The sequence below is a fragment of the Diadema antillarum genome, unplaced genomic scaffold, assembly GCF_040938485.1.
Source record: "Diadema antillarum isolate AM-2024a unplaced genomic scaffold, OU_Dant_1.0 seq00000321_RagTag, whole genome shotgun sequence".
Lineage (NCBI taxonomy): Eukaryota > Metazoa > Echinodermata > Echinoidea > Diadematoida > Diadematidae > Diadema > Diadema antillarum.
This window is the reverse complement of record NW_027271340.1, coordinates 744,594-763,505: the sequence shown is the minus strand read 5'-3', so window position 1 is coordinate 763,505 and position 18,912 is coordinate 744,594. Positions and strand designations below refer to the sequence as shown.

General features: G+C 38.9%; 1 protein-coding gene across 2 annotated transcripts; it reads left to right on the top strand.

Moving 5' to 3' along the window:
• Positions 1-1,128: 1,128 nt before the first annotated feature.
• On the top strand, positions 1,129-17,449 carry LOC139730575 (AN1-type zinc finger protein 6-like). 2 transcript variants are annotated; one of them, XM_071641426.1, is made up of 5 exons: positions 1,129-1,209; positions 12,987-13,218; positions 14,226-14,387; positions 15,420-15,725; positions 16,681-17,449. In XM_071641426.1, the coding sequence occupies exons 3-5, from the start codon at positions 14,234-14,236 to the stop codon at positions 16,827-16,829; spliced, it is 609 nt and encodes a 202-aa protein (XP_071497527.1). In that variant the 5' UTR covers positions 1,129-1,209; positions 12,987-13,218; positions 14,226-14,233; the 3' UTR covers positions 16,830-17,449. The 2 variants fall into 2 exon arrangements, with proteins under 2 accessions (XP_071497527.1, XP_071497528.1); XM_071641427.1 differs by lacking the exon at positions 1,129-1,209 and adding an exon at positions 7,462-7,581.
• The last annotated feature ends 1,463 nt before the right edge of the window (positions 17,450-18,912 follow it).

The following is an 18,912-nucleotide window of genomic DNA, read 5'->3' as shown; positions in this document are numbered from 1 at the left end:
ACTTGAGATAAACTATCCTATTAAGCTATTCCATTCATCTGCCTGCACATATACTCTATATGATAATCTTCAACACAAAATCCAGTTTATGTGTTCGTTGAGTTTTTGCCCGCTCTTGACGGGGCAAACGTCTGACGAGCCTTCTGAACATCCTTTCTACAGAGGTTTTAATCAGTTTTCAATTTGGTTGGGAGTAAACCGATCTATTAAACAAAATTTTAAAGGGATGGTATAGCATTGATGGAGGTGAGGATTAGGCTTTTAACTTTTCGTGAGATACATGTACCAAGAAACCACGAAATAGTACCGAGGATACCATTCTAATAGGAATTCAAAGTTTCTTTCATGAAAATCGGTTTTGGAATGGCTGAGACATCCACACACACCAGACACACAAAAAAGAGTAAAACAAAGTGATCGTAATAAAAGGTGGATCCCACATTTTATTAGGATCGCTCTGTTTTGGATACTGTAGTATCTCGGCCATTTCAAATTTAATTCTCATCAAATAAACGTTGAATTCCTCCTGGAATTATATGCTCTTCCACATTTCAGAAGAGGTGTCTCATTAATTATCTCACGAAAAAATGTTATAAACCTGAAGTTAGGTCTCAACCAAAGCTATCCTATATCCCTTTAACCTTGATCAATGCAATTTCCGAAATGACGTACACATAAATGAAATGTAGGTTATATCACATTCGCAGTGTCAATGACCCTCAAGATATGCACACCAAAACCGCATGCACATCTTCACATCCAACTGGGAATGCTCCTCCTCCATGTCCTCGATTTCTCATGTCTATTCGTCTTGCATGCTTAATTGGTCGACAACCGACAGCTGACATAATCAGATCAGAAAATTCAGAAAGAAGACTTTTTTTCAGTCTGTCAATGTTTATTCTTGACTCTTCGTCCTTGTAATGTTCCCTGACATACCCTCACGCACTCGTGGGGAGTCACTCACTTTTCAATGTGATCCAAGCATGAATAAGCGTCGTTTCTTTGAATCATCGGACAGGAGTTTAAACATGACGTCACAAAGATTTTCTGCATCATCACATAGTAACCAATGAGAGCGCAGCTTGGCAGTCATATGGTATTACGTGTCTCGCTATTATGATAATAGTAAATACGGTCAACACAACATATCTCCACATAGGAAGAGACGGAAACTGGTGAATATTGGACTTTTCCCTGTCATAACCGGTTCGTATTTTGCATTTTTTAATAATGTAATATCTAGATAAGACATTATCCTACCATTTTCACCGTGTTACAGTGTGTATTTGTGATAATATGATGTTATTATAAGGGTTTTATTTTGTTTGGTGTGGTTCTGAACTTCTGACACAGCGTTTTGGACGCCATGTTTCACAATATTATTGTATGCAAAATCACTAGAAATACCTCGGACTGAAGACAGTAGAAGACAATAGTTTGTCCCATACCCGTCTCAACAACAATTAATATTTGTGTTATTGAAATTCGCGTTGTTTTTTGTGTTTTACAGGGTGCAAACATTCTCAGTACAGCATCTTTATGTGGAAATTGAGAGGGTATTCCCTCCCTACAGTGTACCAGTGACAGTGTGATACTCCCGTAGCCCGTAGGTTGGCTTGATTGTGTGTGTGATAGACATGGCGATTTCATGGAGCTACAATACGTGACTCAGCTAAGCTAGCGCCTAGCTGAGTAGTGAGAGGCTAGGCTTGGCTAGCCAGCGCTCTGATGATACTAGCTCAGCTTGGCTTGGTTAGGCTATGCTGCAGTTTTGAAATACAAAACTTCTGGTTGGATTGGCAGGGTTATTGAACACTCTTTTTGTTGTGGTACACCGGCAGGCCTCACTTTCTAATATTATAGTCTCTAAAAGTCCTCCAAATCTCCTGTGTAGGGTTGGACCTACAACTCATCGACCGCCCAATAGGGCTACCATACATACATGTGGGACTATGGCATTCTCCGGCATTTGCAGTAACTCGTGCATTTTTGGCCTGCTCCTGGCCTGGCCCGTGCTAAATTGGCCCGCGCCAGGCAGTAAAAATTTTGTTCAGTAGAATTTAACTATATAGCAGAGCCGTGCGGCCGTGCCACTTTTATGATTACCCATTCACGAACTCGGCCACGAGAAGGGGATAACTACCATGGTAACTGAATCATGAATGCGCGCTGTGGCGGAGTCACAGCCAGGTGATTGCGATCTTTGACCGTGCAAGGAATTTTTGCCCGAGCCTGGCGCTGCTATCATCCGTAAACTGTTAAATCAGCACTAGGCCCGTGCCTGGTGCTAGCTTACAGCAGTGCCAAAATAGCCCGAGCCTTGCGCGGGCCACTTTGGCTTGACCCATGCATAAACTCAAAATTTTAGGACCTAGCTCGGGCCTGGCCGGAGCCAAGAGAGTTACTGAAAGGGGTTTAACATGGTCCATGGATGTAAAATGCATCTGACTGTGTGCAGCACTATAAAATATGATAATTTGTCTTATGAAATGATTCAACCAAGTCAGATATGGTCAAGTTACATTTTGTTTTTGTTTTTGTACTTTGGGACAACTTAGTATGCTTCCATGGACTTTCATGTTAAAATGTAGTTTGGATTGAATCTCGGATATTTTATTTGTAAATTTGGCAGAGGAATCAGAATGTTTCAATGTCAGAACTGATTGAAAGATAAGAAAGAGTAATGGCAGGCTTGTAAATTTAAGAAAGCCACATGAGGAGATCATTAAAATGGCATCATTATGTTTCCTTTGTGTGATATCCAAAAATATGCTCTTGTTATGATTGATTATTCAGCAGTGATAATCTTATGACATTGTAACAAAAGACGATCACTAAATCACAAAAATATTGCATTGACAGCTTCGTTTCCAATGGGTGTTTTGTATGATTTTTAATTCTAACCATGTATGAGTAAGTATATGTACTGCAACTAAAAGTGCAAGTGTGCTGTGGGTGTGAAGTTGCTATGAAAAATGTATTGAAACTGTGATGCTCTATTGAGGACATTGCCAGCTAATTATGCCACAACTCGTGAATCAATTCTGAATTACAAGGGCATACTTTTTTTTTCTGAAACAAGTTAATATTGTCTACAAGTACAAAATTGTATTTGAACTTGACAGTTTATTTAAAGTATCATGTTTGTACAATGTATGTTATGTAAGATCACCAATAAACCAAGAAAAGATGACTTTGTTTTCATAGTTAATCATACTCTCAAGTAGCAGGCTTCATGGGATGACATACAGGGTGTGGTGTGTCTACACTGTACATGCAGACTTTTTGTACAGGCTCTTTTGAGAGTCTGGCTGGCCACAAGTTCTCCATTAAAGGGGGGAGTCAACCCTGAAAATTAGCTTTTGTGAATAGAATTTCAGGTAACTTAGATGAACAGGACATCAAAAGTTTGAGGAAATCCTGATCAAAGCTGAGAAATTTATGATTTTCTTTCTTTCTTTCCTTTTTTGAAGTTGTGACAAATCAAACACAAATTGGCAATTCTCTGATATCAAATGCAACCTCATCTCCCATTGCTCTGTACTATAAAATGAAAATTTTTCATTTTCTCGTCGAGTTGTACATTGTACATGCACCTACAACCTTACAGTGTACAATCATCATAAATATGTTTCTATACAACCTCTGCATGCAAAATATATTTTCTGTCATCAACAATTAGAGAGAGGGAGAGATTGCATATGTACTTTTATGCACAGGGCACATGGAAGGTGAGCTCACATGATACAGTGTACACTGTACATCAAGGAGTTGTCAATTTGTGCTTGGCTGATTAGAATTTGCTCAAATTTTCACTGTCCTGTTCCTTTTTTTTTTTTTTTTTTTGGTCTGTTTCTATTCACATAAACTTATTTTCATGGTAGACTTCCCCTAATTATATTGCCGCTGTTTCACAAAGCTCAGTAGCAAAATCCCAGCTCTCAGTATTGCTTGCTTGTCTTACAGGGTCTGTTCATTTTACTATCTGTGTGGTATTTTCCATTTACAGTGTATGTATATCATGGGAATGTTGAGCATAATGTACATTGACCATTGTACAAGTGTACATGCACAGTACTTTCTCTGTACAAGCATGCTGCAACTGTCAAATAAACACTCTAAATTTGAATTGCCAGAAATGTACTTAAAGTGTCATTTGAAATATTATATGAAATATGTTTGAAATATAAAAACATCTAATAGTCCATCAAGTTCTACATTGTAGATCCCACATGGCTGTTGTAGTTCAAAATTCATTTTACAAAAAGCTTTGACATTCCTGCTGGTACATGTACATGTACTTACAAAGGTACATATACAGCTGGGTAGAAAGATAAACTTGTGACTTCCTGAATCTGCAGGACTCGAACATATTACCAGCTTTGGAGTCCTTGTTCAAAAGCCAAAATGTTGGAACAAGCAGACTGTATGACTTGTAAAGATGTGCTATTTTCAAATCATCCTTGAAATCAGTTTTGTTCCTGGGTTTCATCAATCCCTGATCTACATTGTAGCTGTACTTGTAGAGTTTGAATTAATGCACACTTATAGGCCTCTCTGCACACTGTGACTCAATCTTGTAAGTTTGACAGAATTTTGGCTGGCTTGGCTTTCCTGCTTTTCGGACCAATCACAAACAGTGTCTTTGTGAGTGGAAGAAGATAAAATCAAGTAGCAAGCCCTTTTCCCTCCACATGCGCGATGTGAAGAAGTGATTGTAAAAGATACCAACAGCATGAATATTGAAATACCGTAATAATTCTTTCTGACTCAAGCTTGGTGTTTTGTGAATTTACTTGTCTTGAAATAGCGAAACATTTGGCATCAAGTTAGTGCACTGCTTTGCAACCTTTACTACATGTACATGTGCAACGTTAAAAACAAAACTGAATGTAGCATTTTGTATGCTGTGTTTAAAGGACAAGTCCATCTTCATATATATTAAGATTGAGAGAATGCACCAATATTAGTAGAACACATCAGTGAAAGTTTTAGGAAAATCGGACAATCCGTTCAAAAGTTATGAATATTTTAAGTATCTGCGTAGTCACTACTAGATGAGAAGACTACTACAGTGTATGATGTCACATGCGTACAACTACATATTGTATATAAGGAAAATAAAAAAGAATTTCACAAAACTTTACTTTTTGAATAAAGTGCACATTTCTCTGACTTGCTACTGACGTATGTTAAGGGTAATATTATTCCCCCTTCCTTCTGAAAGAGAGAAGTCGAGTGTTCTTTTGTTATGCAAGAAAAATGGAAATATGTTGAATTTTCTTTATTCTTTCTTTATGTCGTTGTACTCATGTGACATCACAAGCTTACTAGTCTTTTTATTCAGCCGTGACTGAGCAGAAACTTCAAAAATTCATAACTTTTGAACGGATTGTCCAATTTTCCTGAAACTCTCACTGATGTGTTTTACGAATATTGCTGCATTCACTCAACCCACATGTCTATGAAGGTGAACTTGTCTTTAATGTGTGGTCGTGGTTAGACCTCCGGGAGTGGGTGGGTAGCTACAGCTGTATAGCAGACCTTTCAGAACAGCCTTTGAAACCGGTTTCCACTTAATGATGCTTGTGAGCTGTTCTATATTATGCTCATGGTGAGTCACTAGTTATTGTCAGGGTCAGCTACACATATTGTATGCCTACAAGATGTGTACTACCAAGGAGCTTCACTTGAAGCTCTTGGTACTACAATGTTGTATGTACCAGGTATCCAGATACAGTACACTACATAAGTGGTACTTTTTGTAATTGGCTGGTGCCTGCATGTACGGGTATTGTACAATACCATGGTTCCTACATAATGTGTACATCATACAACCAGAGCTACCAAGTCTCATGCATTCTGCGTGAGACTCAAGCATTTAGGGTCTGTCTCACGATCTCACGCATGGCACCCATTTTTCTCACGCATCTGGTGAAGTCTGCAATTTGGGCCAAAAATAAGGAGCATAGCTCAAAGGATTCGAGTGATAGTTGCAATTGAAGGTATATTTCCCTTTTGCCTTTCAAAATTAGTAAAAAATAGTCACTTAAGTATGCACCAGATCGCATCATTAAGAGCTAATGATTTAAAAAAGCTCCCTACCATGGGAGGGGGACACCCTCCTCATTCGCGTGCGCATGCGCGCGAGCGCCGAGACGCCAAGTCATAAAAATCTCACTCATAAAAGTTTTTTGAACTTGGCATCTCTGTACAACTCCGGTACATACATTTTGTATAGCATGATGTATATATGACATCGCATATGATGAAGGTAGAATTTTCTTTGCCGTACTTAGTAGTGGACATGTAGCCTCTACCTGTAGTTTTATTACAGTGTGTTATCAGAGCTAAGGTGTATGTTGCACATGCTCACTGAGCACTGTCAACACCACAAGAGTTAACATATCCAGAGCCACAGGGTAAAATGATGTTATTGTTCTCGAATTTGGCATTTTCAATTCAATCATCTTGATAGTGCACTTGAACTCGGAGCAAATAAGGAAATCCTGGTGCTTTTCTTCCTTGAAGTCTTTCCAGCTCAACCTCTACAATGTATGTGGAGCCTAGTACAATGTATATTGGAGTACATGTACATGTACCATTGTGGAGTGATGCCACACGATGTTATGCTGCTTATTTGTTTTAGATCAATTACCTCATGGAAATCGATATTCTGCTGTCATCTTGATTCAAGATCATATTGTATAATAATAGGGAATATCATGACATCTTTTGAATACAGGTTCATGATGTCACAACACAGTTTTTAGAGTGAGAGAGGGAGTTATGGTGGAATCATTGGAAGTCCTTCTTTGAAGTTAGTGTGACAATGTGCTTGTCAATCAAAACCCTTTGTGCTACAGTGTAGTGCAGTTTTGTAGTATGTACATGTACAATGTACATGTATTTGTTTGAGGAAAAGTCAAGAGATACTTTGTACAGGAAAATACGCGATGTACAAAAGTGTAGATGATGAAAATCTGAACTTGTGTCAACGTCCATATATAATCAAGCATTACACCAGTGACAGACAAATGTGAATGTTGTTATTTTGTATGTACAGTACATTTAGTAATTTCAAAGGAATATCTTGTACACTATTTCCTCTGTTTTCTGGGTTAGCTTAGTTTACTGTGAACAAAAACATACTGCTGCACTTTATGGACAGCAAATCACCAATGGACACAAAAGAAATCTTGTTTTATTATCTTACAGTAGTAACGTAAAGGGAGCAGTAAATCCTGCCATTGTTATAGCAGCACACATTAATGACACACTTCCTACTATACACTGCCTGTGCTTCACGCTTCCATGGCACTGTCCCTCAGCCCTTTGTTACTACTGGCTTTCCGAGCATCCTGGCACAAAAAGGGGGATGTGTATCAAAGGTATTCTTATGTCTATTGAATACAATGTATGCAGTGTGGCTGGGGTGTAAGAATCCCCTGCCTTCGAGACCATTCTGGCAGAGTGAGGTGGAAACTGTCAACAGTTGCTGCCAGCATTAGGGAAGCTACACGGTGACACTTCTTCCCAGCTTTTTCGGAGCGGAATCGCCTGAAGTGTCCAGAGGAAGTGAGTTAGCCCCTTGGTGTGTGTATGTGTGCCATTGCTATGTTACTCAGTAACAGCTGAAGCTGACAGTTTTTGGGGAAGTGCTAATCGATGCAGTGATCTCATTGTGTAACTTCATACATTTGGTGAGTGTAGGGAATTCCCTTTTGCTATGGGAGGGTTTCTGATCGCTGTGATGGATACACACTGTATGTGCCAATGTGGTTTCATTTTACAGGAAGATTGTACGAGTACTGTATTTGCCATACAGCCTGTACATGTAGGGGATGTGTATGGTCTCATTGGACCACACATTCCATATGAGTGACTGAACCGTGTGTGTATTGAGTATATATGCACAGTACATGTACAGTGTACATGTACAACTGTACATCCCTACACAGGTATCTGTGATGTATGTAAAACCAGGTATACACTGTACTGTACTTGCCTATGCTGCACTTGTAGTTTAGTTTCATTACTGGTACACGTGTTTGCATTTGGCAAAGGTCTACAAATGCCGGTATGTGTAGGATATAGTAACGTGGCCTGTTTGATGTGATGTAAGTAGTACTAGTGAGTATTAAAAGTAGTTTAATAGGTCCTGTTTACCCTTTGGGAGCAGTGATTTAAGATGTTCAAGATATCACTTATGATGCATGTATACGTTGTACATATACAGTGTAGGTCAGTTGTATCACAAAACATCCTACCATATAAAATTTTTGCAATAAAGCCTAATATATAAGGAGATATCACTATTTTTCTCATTAAACCATAACTGTAGATGGTTTAGTCTGGAAACATTTTTATTATAACTATTGTTTCCATTTTGTATAAATTCACATCGATTATATACTTGTTCAAATTTTGACATTGGTTGTTTTTATCCGTAACTCACATGGTAGAACTTTTTTAAAGCACTAATGCTGGGTCTTTGTTTCATCTGCAAATGGTAAATTATGCCTTTAATGTGACTAACTTGTACAGTAGAGTGTACGTATGTTTGTGCCTTGGAGTATGGAAGACATTGTGAACATTAAAAAGCCAGTTGAAGGTGACAAAGAATGAATTAACAAAGAAAACCTTTGCTACATGTACATCCCATAAGGAAGTTCTCATACATTGCACATACGTATATACAAGTTGTACGTTCTGGATTGAGGATTCAATGCTTTTGTTTTGTTCAGGGTATAAGTGCACAAACTACAATGCACAGAGCTTGTATTTTCAGCAGGAGACCAATGCTGTAATCTTTCTGTATACTAGTATCATGTTTGTTTTTGACTGACATGTGCAATGTATAATACATTGTATATTATGTGCATTGTACACTTCAGGCATGGGGCTGTTCTAGCATTACCATTGGTACGGCATGTGAATTGTTAGGCCAAGTAAAAAAAGAAACCAGTTTCTCGTCCTCGCGCGCATCGATTTTGGCCGCCGCATCGATTTTTTTACTATTTACTATTTTCAAAATGGCGCTGAAAATACCAAGAAATTCATAATTCTCGTCCCAGCCCGCTCCCCGCCCGCATCGATTTTCAGTTGCCGCATCGACTTTTTTGATATTTACTATTTTTTCGGCCGCCGAAAAAAATCGTGATGTCTCATTCTAATTACGCCTTGCGTCCTCTACTTAGCTGTAGTAGCTGTAGCCCCGGAGACCGCGCCGCAAGGCGCGCACGTTGGGGCTGGTCGCAGTTACAGTAGCTGTAGCTTCTGTAGTGCGTATGTAATAACGCATGCATTTCACACTGCGAGAGCTCGGCAAGAAGGAATGACCCACAAAGCAGTCAAACTATCGTTGGATGGTGGGTGCGGGCGGGCGGGCCTGATGGGATAGCTGTGATGCATGTACAGCGTACTCGGTACGTCGTGAACGCGATAGCGGCAACATTTTTGCGATCAATCGCTGATATTCCACGCATATTTCGCGCATTGTTCGTATTTTTCCCCGTTTCTCATATTTCAAGCGGATGAATTGTACTGTACAAATGCTTGTGAGGATTGTATCGAGTTTGTATATATTTTCATGTCATTGTGGCTACAGTATGTGCATGTGTGTGCAGTGTCGGAAGGTACAGTGTGCGTGTCTGTAGCTGTCCAAGGTCGGTCAACGGTACCATCCCCTGGGGGTGTTTCATAAAGATGTTCGTAAAGTTACAAATGACTTACGAGCGACTGGTGATCACTTCTTGTGCTGAATTATGGAAATTCTGATAAGTACGTGTGTATAGCACATCAGAACTGATCACCAGTCGCTCGTAAGTTGTTCGTAACTTTACGAGCAGCTTTATGAAACGGGGCATGGTCTGTCAGCTGTCTGCACGCACGCATGAACACATTCGAATGTGTAGTAGCCCGTACACTCTGCTCTGTAACGTTGCATCTGACGGCGATGTATTGTTCTATTATGAAGAGAAAATGAATGCGCTTTTCCAGCAAATGTAGAGTAATGAGTGTATCTACAAAATAAACAATTGCCCACGGATTCTGGTTTGTCTCGTATTTCTGCGGGATACTTTTCTTAACGATGTAAATTCACAGACACGGCCGTGAGTCGTATCATCTGTAGTGTGGTATACAATCATTCATCATCCAAATGATGAGTGATTATCAAATGTCTTTTTAGAACATGAAGAAACATCTTTAAGTGTTTAATGCTATAATGCCATATCAGTATTATTTTGACATCCATACTGCAATTGCACAAGCCAGTTTCCAGTTGAATGTGCTACAATTGTACTGTGAAGAAATGCATCACATACCAGCTGTCACGGTGGACACAAAAAGTCACAAACACCAATGATGAATAAAGCAGTGTTTTGAATATCATGGAATATATTTCAGTCGTACATTCTTTGTTGAAAGACATGTTTTATACCTGATGTTTCATTTAATAGCACAATACATCAGAATTGCAAGTACACTGGTATCAGAAATACCAGTATTAAGATTGTCATTTTCCCTTGACATCTGTAGTGGAAAGAAAAAGCAAATGCATTTCTGCATGCATGAAGTTTCATTTCAAGTATGGTACATAATCTATTTGTTTGAAAATGCACAGAGTACAGGCAAGACATACACTTGGGACCTGGTCTCTCATTACACAGCTACCAGCGTGATATATTTCATTTCATAAATTGGATATAGAAAATAGTAAAGCCCTCTCTCGTTACCTTTCTCAGAATTACCGGATGAGAACACATATTACTTTCATTTTGACAATCCTCGAAAAAATAGTAAGATATCAAATAGTAAGGACCTCCCTCATCGCCTTGCTCAAAAGCCCCGGACGAGAAACTACTATCTTTTTTTACTTGGCCTTATACATGTACAGTATGTTTTGTATATCAGGACTGATTGTTGCTTCCCATGCATTCATACCCTTTTGTTTTTGAGACTCTTACTTAGCAACATGTGAAAAACAAGGTTATTAAATGTGATGCAGTACCATGGAAGAGGGCAGTGGGGGAGCATTTCGACAAGAACTAAATGAGTCAGGTGATATTAGCATTATGATGCCAAACACTCTGGCCAAAGTCTAACAATGCTTTATACAAACCTGTAGACTCATTTCTGTTGTTCTCTCTTGAGTACTCAATAGACTTTGCTCCAAACTGTTGACATGATGCAAAACTCCTGTAGCGTAAAGGGGAAAATGGTAGAGTAGAAGAAGAAAGAGGAATCTCACTGTATTAGGCTTGAAACAGTGGTTTGTCATGTCTGACTACATACACTGTGTGTCATGCCATATTTATGTCAATACACAGATAACATACATGTACTACATGTACATGAAGGTGTACACATGTACATGTGATGTACTGGTACATCAATCACCCTTGTGTTCTGTTTTCAGCTTGCACAACATGTGAATGGTCTGCCCAGGTTAGATATGAGTCAGAACCATTTTGGCAACGGAATGATTCTGTACTTCCTTTATAGTTGACCCCCCGCCATGTACAAATTAAAAGATGCAGTACATACATTGTGTACAATTGTACAAATGTACTTAAGTGAGCATATTAGAGTTTATATTTCTGCAAGATTAAAAGTTGTACAAATGGTGTGCTGTAATTGAATCCAAACTCACACACTGCAGGGAATAATTTTCCTGGTATCGCATTGCAGCTTGTTTGCATTTTTATACCACTGGTACACAAACTACATGTATCTTTTGTGAAGCAGTTGTCTTCCATAGAAATGTACATGTACAGGATACCACCTGAAATATTGTTCATCAGCTGAAATTGCTAATCAGATTTGAGTTGGAAAATTATTCCCTGCACTGTACTCATTGGCTATCTTTCTTGAAAAACCGGTGCAGATTTCTATGCAGTAGAATATTAGAATGTAAACGGTTTTCATGTCATATACAAATATATGAAATATTTGCCCAGCATACAAGTGTAGGAGCAGATGAAGGTTACTGAAGGTTATCAGGACCAAGGTTCCAGATTTTCATCTAGTGATAGATGTGCAGTGCTGTGGAAGGCACTGAGACAGCAGTGACGAGTTGTACAAGCTGTATGCCTACAGCTGTACAGGACTGTACATGTAGTTGTAATGTACGTGTACACTGTACAGGTACATGGTACTGTTGTGTCATGTATCAATCTAATTTAAGATATTGGGTTGGATTCAAAGGCTGTACATTAGAACTGTAGAGTGTATTATACACATCCAGCATGAGATCTGTGAACCATTTGAGTATCATTGAGAGCTACAGTGTCTTACAACTAAGTGTCTATCCATGTTGACCAAGTCTGTAGTAATTTGTGGTCATGTATGCTCTATGCATTGGCCTGCTTTAATTTTGGTTCCAGACAACCTTCAACTAGGAGTTTACAGTCTAGTGCTGTATGCATTGTCTTCTACCATGGTCACCTGCGCTGATAGCAGGCAGTACCGGTAGTTCACTGACAATAGTGATATCCTTGACAATGGCATGGAATGTGGCCTTCAAACTCAGCTGGATATTAGATCAGTAATACGATTTAAATGTCATTTTCAGAGCTGACTAAATATTACTCACATACCTGTAATAATACTTACTGGCAGCAAATGCTACAGTACGTTGACATCATACGCTGCTGCAGCCATAGTGACTGCATATCTGACAGACTGTTTAGCTTCTGCACATCTCGAATGTGCATGCAAGTATCATGCTTTGTGTTGAGAGAAAATAAAATATTGTTACAACCTTCATTGTTTCATTCGACCTACATTTGTATGTACACTAAGTCCCAGAAGTCACAATTACAGTACATCATGTCGTTTGGTGTTGTATTCTCATATCATAATTTTACCACAAAATTTCATGGCTGTTAGATATCACAGCATGTGTGCATTTCAAGTTGTAGTCCATGAATCTGTGTTAACCCTCCCCCTCTCATGTCTTTTCTTATGTCGATGTGCAGGAACACAACCAGAAGAGGAACTGTCTGGCAGAAAGAAAAATTGATCAAGTAATGCAGTAGAGGACATTGTAAGTTGAAGGCCACAAGAACAAGTTTTGGGACAGGTTCCTACTTCTGGCTACAATCATTCATGTTGTTCTAGAAAGAAAGAAAGCTCTCCAGTGCATTTGCCGATTGACAACCCAGTCAGAGCCAACATCTTATCAAGCCAGGCAGTCACCAAAGAAAACAGGCAAGTATTCCAGTGACAGTATTTCCATTCTGAGTGTCATTTAATCATCAGTGATTACATACATCCTTATAAACAGCATGAAGTTTGTAACAAAACATGTAATTTCATGCAGCATACATGTATGTAGGTTTTCATTCAAAGTAAATCTTGATATAGGATTAAATACAAATTATGTAATTCTTCATTTTTCTCCCTCTGTAGTTTTTGTACTGAATGAAAATTCCACCCCCTTGATCAATGAGTCCTTTCTCTGCAGTCGTAGCCATCTGTGACACGTAATGTGTATGTGTGCCCACACATGTAAACTTGTTCCATTTACAATTGTAGTCACATTTTCCCCAGGATATTAGAGAACCTTTTGTATGTAGACAGCAAATGGAATTACTGAGTATCAGTAAGAGACAGTGCTTCCTTCTACTTTTGTATTCAAATTTAGGAATAATTTTATCTTGGTATACAAATAATGGATGTTTATGAGTGCAATGGACAGAATATTTCATGAGGTGATAGATGAAATGATCCATTCAACGAGGTACACATTAGGCTTTGGAAACATTTTTTTGTTGTTGTTTTGTTTTGTGAGAAGCAAAATATCTGCTCGACTTTATGGAGCTGTATGCGATTACAGAGTGTTCATAGACACTGAAATATTTTTCTTCTTTTGTTTGATCAGAATGATTTGCAGGTGCCATTACTTTTCAGTAGTTTTTACTTGTTAGACATCAAGGTTTGGTTGATATGGGTAGGACATGCTCGGAGGCAAATCCTGATTGCTTACTCTTTATCAAATGTGTGTGGCTCCAATGATATTTTATGTGGACTATATGACTCGGTTCAAATGTGCAATGATCCAGGTGGTCATCACTAAGTTTTTGATGTATGGTTTGCTTATTTATTGTTACCTGCATTGGTGTGCAATTTTGTGCGTATGTGTGATGACCCTGGCATGACCTTTATGTGATTTTTTTTTTTCTTCTTTGTTGTTGACATTTCCCACACAAATGCAGACCCGGTTATGATGGATAGCAGTAATGGTAGCAAAGAGATGCAGGGCAATCTATGCCGGAACGGGTGTGGTTTTTATGGCAGTGCAGCGACGGAAGGAATGTGCTCCAAATGCTATAAGGACTACATGAGGAAAAAACAGAACTCCCCAGTTCAATCTCTAGGTGAGATTTTGTGTTCCTTGATCGTTTAACTGTTTATTACCATCAAGTACATCAGAAGCTTTTGCAGCGCAGAATATGTATGTTTATAGGTTTTGCGCTTTATAAATTGATATATTATTATTATTATTATCGTGTCAATCATATGTGTTCCCATTTTCCCCACTGTCGCAAGGTCTTTCGGTACCCATCATTTTTAGATCACTATACTAGAAATGTCAAATATGAATTTGTTATGAATGTAATTCAGTGGTTTATTTGAGTTAAATCCTTTGATTCGTTATTGATAAACAATGTTTCCATGTGTCTGTATGTTGGTAGATTTGTGTACTGTACATACATGTGTATGAGAACTTGCTACTTTTTTTTTCTCACTCTCTCTCTTCCCTGAACACATGGACATGTATAGCCCAAGGACGTAAACAAATCTGATTCTCTCACTGTGTACCTCTTTTCCATGCGAAGAAGACTGAAATAGAATCTCTTGTATAAGTTAGGAAACCCTAGTGTAATACTCAGCTTTCAACATAGCAGTAGTATTCAGATCCTTCAAAGTTTCTTTCCACAATACATGTTTCCAGTCCTGGGAGAGTTTTGCCACTGAAATTTCATCTTGTGATCAGATTGGCTCCTAATTTCATGCTGTATCCTATATGTTGGAGAAAGATGGATAGAAGTAAGTCGGTAGATTCATTAAATCTGCACCATTTAGAAATGGTAAGTTTGGAATCCTGTAAGGTGCTATTGAATTCAAGAATTGGTCATAAATCTAGCACTTACAAGGCTTTTGAAAACTCTGTGACCAAAGCGAGAACAGAAGAGGGCTCTAAAGAAAGTCAATTTTTTACGACACACTGAAAATGAATTATACTAAATATACAGTACCAAAGCACAGAAATGTGGTTTGTGGGAGTTAATGAATTAAATGATGTGCATTGCAGAATTCCTGATAGAGTGCATGAGTGGAAGGCATCATTGAGTGCCATAATACGCTCATGCCGTGATGTGTGACTGTTGCCATTTCCATCTTTGCAGCATCAAGTAACACAACCAGTTCTAACTCAGCCACACAAACGCCCAATACCATCACGCCAGACGCCTCCCTCACCGCTGCAACGACTGCCACCTCAGCCACAACTGTCACTTCCACCGCGGCGGCGAACGAACGCGTCGAGGCGCCGGCGGAGGAGGAATGCAATTCACCCGCAAAGTCAGACACGCAAGCTCAGGGCGGGGCCTCACCCACAGTATCAGACTCACAAGATTCGAGCGACGGCAGCGAAAAAGGGAAGAAGAAGAGGAATAGATGTCACACTTGCCGCAAGAAGGTTGGCCTTACTGGTAAGTCACATGCTTTTGTTTTTCATAACCTGGAGATTACAGACCTTTTCCGTTGAAAAATCTTGTAACTTTTGTCGGCCATAACTGTTGGGCTTCCAGGATAAGAAGAAAGATGATTCAATGAATTATGCAATAAGTGATGCATTGCAATGTCAGTGCATAAATCAACTTGTGTAAGGTATACTGGAGCCCTCTAGTTAGAGCTGAAAAAAGACATGAACATAAAAAAAGCACCCAAACTGAACAAGTGTATAGATGCATACAGTATTTGATGCCCCTCAAAGCTGCTATTATTCATGGTTTGTAATGTGCTCATACTTGACATATGTTGTGACAGTGTACAAAATATTGAATGCTGGATATGCAGGCACAAGTGTTTCCTTTCTGTCAAAAGCAGGCATGTGGGGCCATTTTGCATACCTGCCAACTGTTCAGTTTTAATCTGAAAATTCAGATTTTCGCACTGAAAGAAAATACATTAATTTCAGTGTGTTCTGATTATTGGGGGTTTTTTTGGGAAATATCTGTTAATAGTGAAATATATGAAATTTATGAAAGTTCAGATTTTTGAATAATTTTCTTTGTTTGTTCAGATTTATTAAGTCTTAGGGTTGGCAGGTATGATTTTGGTTTGACAGATTTCTAAGCAATCCCCCCCCCCCCTTAACCAAGGGTTAAGGTTAGCTAGTGCTAGGGTACTATTATTGATTTGGTCCTGCTCAGTATGCATGATTATTCTTGTTCTTTGAGTTCATCAAGATCTACCATTCTTCCCCTTTAAAAACAAAACTATCTGGTAAATGTGATTCTTTATTGTAATCATTGATAAAGAAATTAACATGGCTGTGCCAAGTATCAGTTTTACATGAGGTACTTAGTTCCTATGTGATTTGCAGTGTTGATAGTCTGACATGGTGCATGTTGTGACATTCTGTTTCATTTCCCATCCTTCCAGGTTTTGAATGCCGATGTGGTGGCCTGTATTGCAGTATACATCGTTACTCAGACAAACATGACTGCTCCTTCGACTATCGCTCACACGGCCAAGAGGAAATTAGGAAAAATAATCCAGTAGTTGTTGGTGAAAAGATCCAGAAGCTGTAGCCGCTGGTGAAGAGTAGTTTTTATCATAGATATTTTATTCATGTATTTGATGGTGTACCCGTTACTGTTAGCTTGTGTGGGAGGGTATTTGCCAGTACCAGAATTAAGCGATTTGATATATCTGTATGTGTTTAAAACTGAATAAACTTTGTGTCAAGTGCGCAGTGACTCAACAAGAACATTGGAGATGAAAAGTGCATCGCCGATTCCCTGAAAGATCATCAAGAATCATCTGTATTTGGTAATGGCAGAGTTTGTTTTTCTTTTTTTGCCTCCTACCCTGCACAGAGGTGGAGGCATTATTTTCCAGGCTGTAATTCCTACTTTCGATCTTGTGTAATAAAAACGGTATTGATGTGCAAAACCTCTAAAAAAAAAAAACAACCCAGAAACTGCAGAAACTGTGGAATCCCTTTTTTTTTCTCACTCTCTCTCCTCTGATTCATTTTGCTGCTTCCTGTGCTCAGGAACATTTGTGGCACAGGAGTCCAGTGGATGTCCAAATGTTCTCTGGAGTGATAGTATGATGTATGCCCTGAAAATAAATGGCCCAAATGGACCTGTTTGTGTTCAAGTTGAACTTGACTTAATATCCTCAGAGTCAAAAGACCTCTTTCCCCCCCCCAAAACCTCGCACAGTATTTGATGAAAAAAAAAATGCAATCATGAATTGAAATACATTGATATTATGTTTCAACATGTGAAAGTCTATCGCTTGTAGAAGCGCCATTTCATGCCTGTAATATTTAGCTGTTATGAGATCCCTTGTCTCATACTCGTTTTCAATCAAAAAAGATCAGTCAAATTCTGCCTCCATCCCAAAGGTTTCTGGGGCATTGCTTTTGTCTGATATACCTGAAGCTTCTCTGGACAGGTCACACTTTTTGGCGGTTTACACTGTACTGGATTTCATGGGAAAATTGAGCCCAACAACTTCGTACATCCAACAGCAATAGCTTGCAATTGAACGCTACACGCAGTAGACAGAACTGTGAACATTTTGTTTGAACAAGATTGAAGCACCCGCCAGCTGCACAATGTGGGAATGTCCACGGAGTCCTGCTTCAGACACCCATGACCTGTGCCGTGAAAGTGTCTGCAGATTTGCGACTTGCAACTATTGTGTTTACCTTGGCAGCAGCCGAGAAACGACCAATGATCTCTGTGTAATCATGCTGTTGCCACAATGGCTACTGTTACCTTAATAACTGCAAAGATCTTTTGGAAATGAGCTCTGAAAGTGTTTTGTTTCATGAAGCAATCATCATTTCTCCTTTTGTACTCTATCACATTATAATCTGCTGGTGCAAATATTATTTTGGATTATGCCAATCATGAATGGAGTGATTTCTGAAAGAAACAGTTATAGAATTCTTGTATCTAGGGTTACTGCATGAGTTTTAAAAGAAAAATCTGTGTGTATCCGTAGAGTGCTGCAAAATGATCGCGCTGCTGACTCGATGGAAACCGGTAGAGGTGGACTCGTGTGACAGGGAATCCTTTAGACAGCAGACATTCTCTTCTTCTTTCGCAGTTAGCAGTACGGTATGACTAAGTACCATCTCGAAATGCTTGTCAGATTGATGAGAAGTAAACAAGCTGATGGTAATGTGATGGCCTGTGATTGACTTTGAAGTGTTTGCATGTTTTCAAGACATCTGATTTGAAGAATGTCAAGTGAGATGCCTCTATTTTTTAATTTGACAATTTTTAAACATATATATATATATATATATTCTATATACACACACACTAAAATCCATGTTCTATAATGTTCCATTTATAGTAGTATTAACTAAAGGAATTGCTTGTATAGATACGTTTTCCACGTAGCAGCATGAGTAATGACAGATGTACTACCACCCCAGTTGAACAATTGTGTTTTCTTGTTTACTCGGCTCATATGAGGTGAATCACAGGAGCAGATTTTTGGATTAGCCAGTGTCAGGTACATGTAACAGGATTAGTTAGCATTTGACTACTCTTGGAGTTGTGCTGACATGAATATTGTCAGAAATCATACAGGAGCGGCGCTTTGTACCCGTCGGCATCACAAACTCACGCCATGTATAGACTGTTAGCG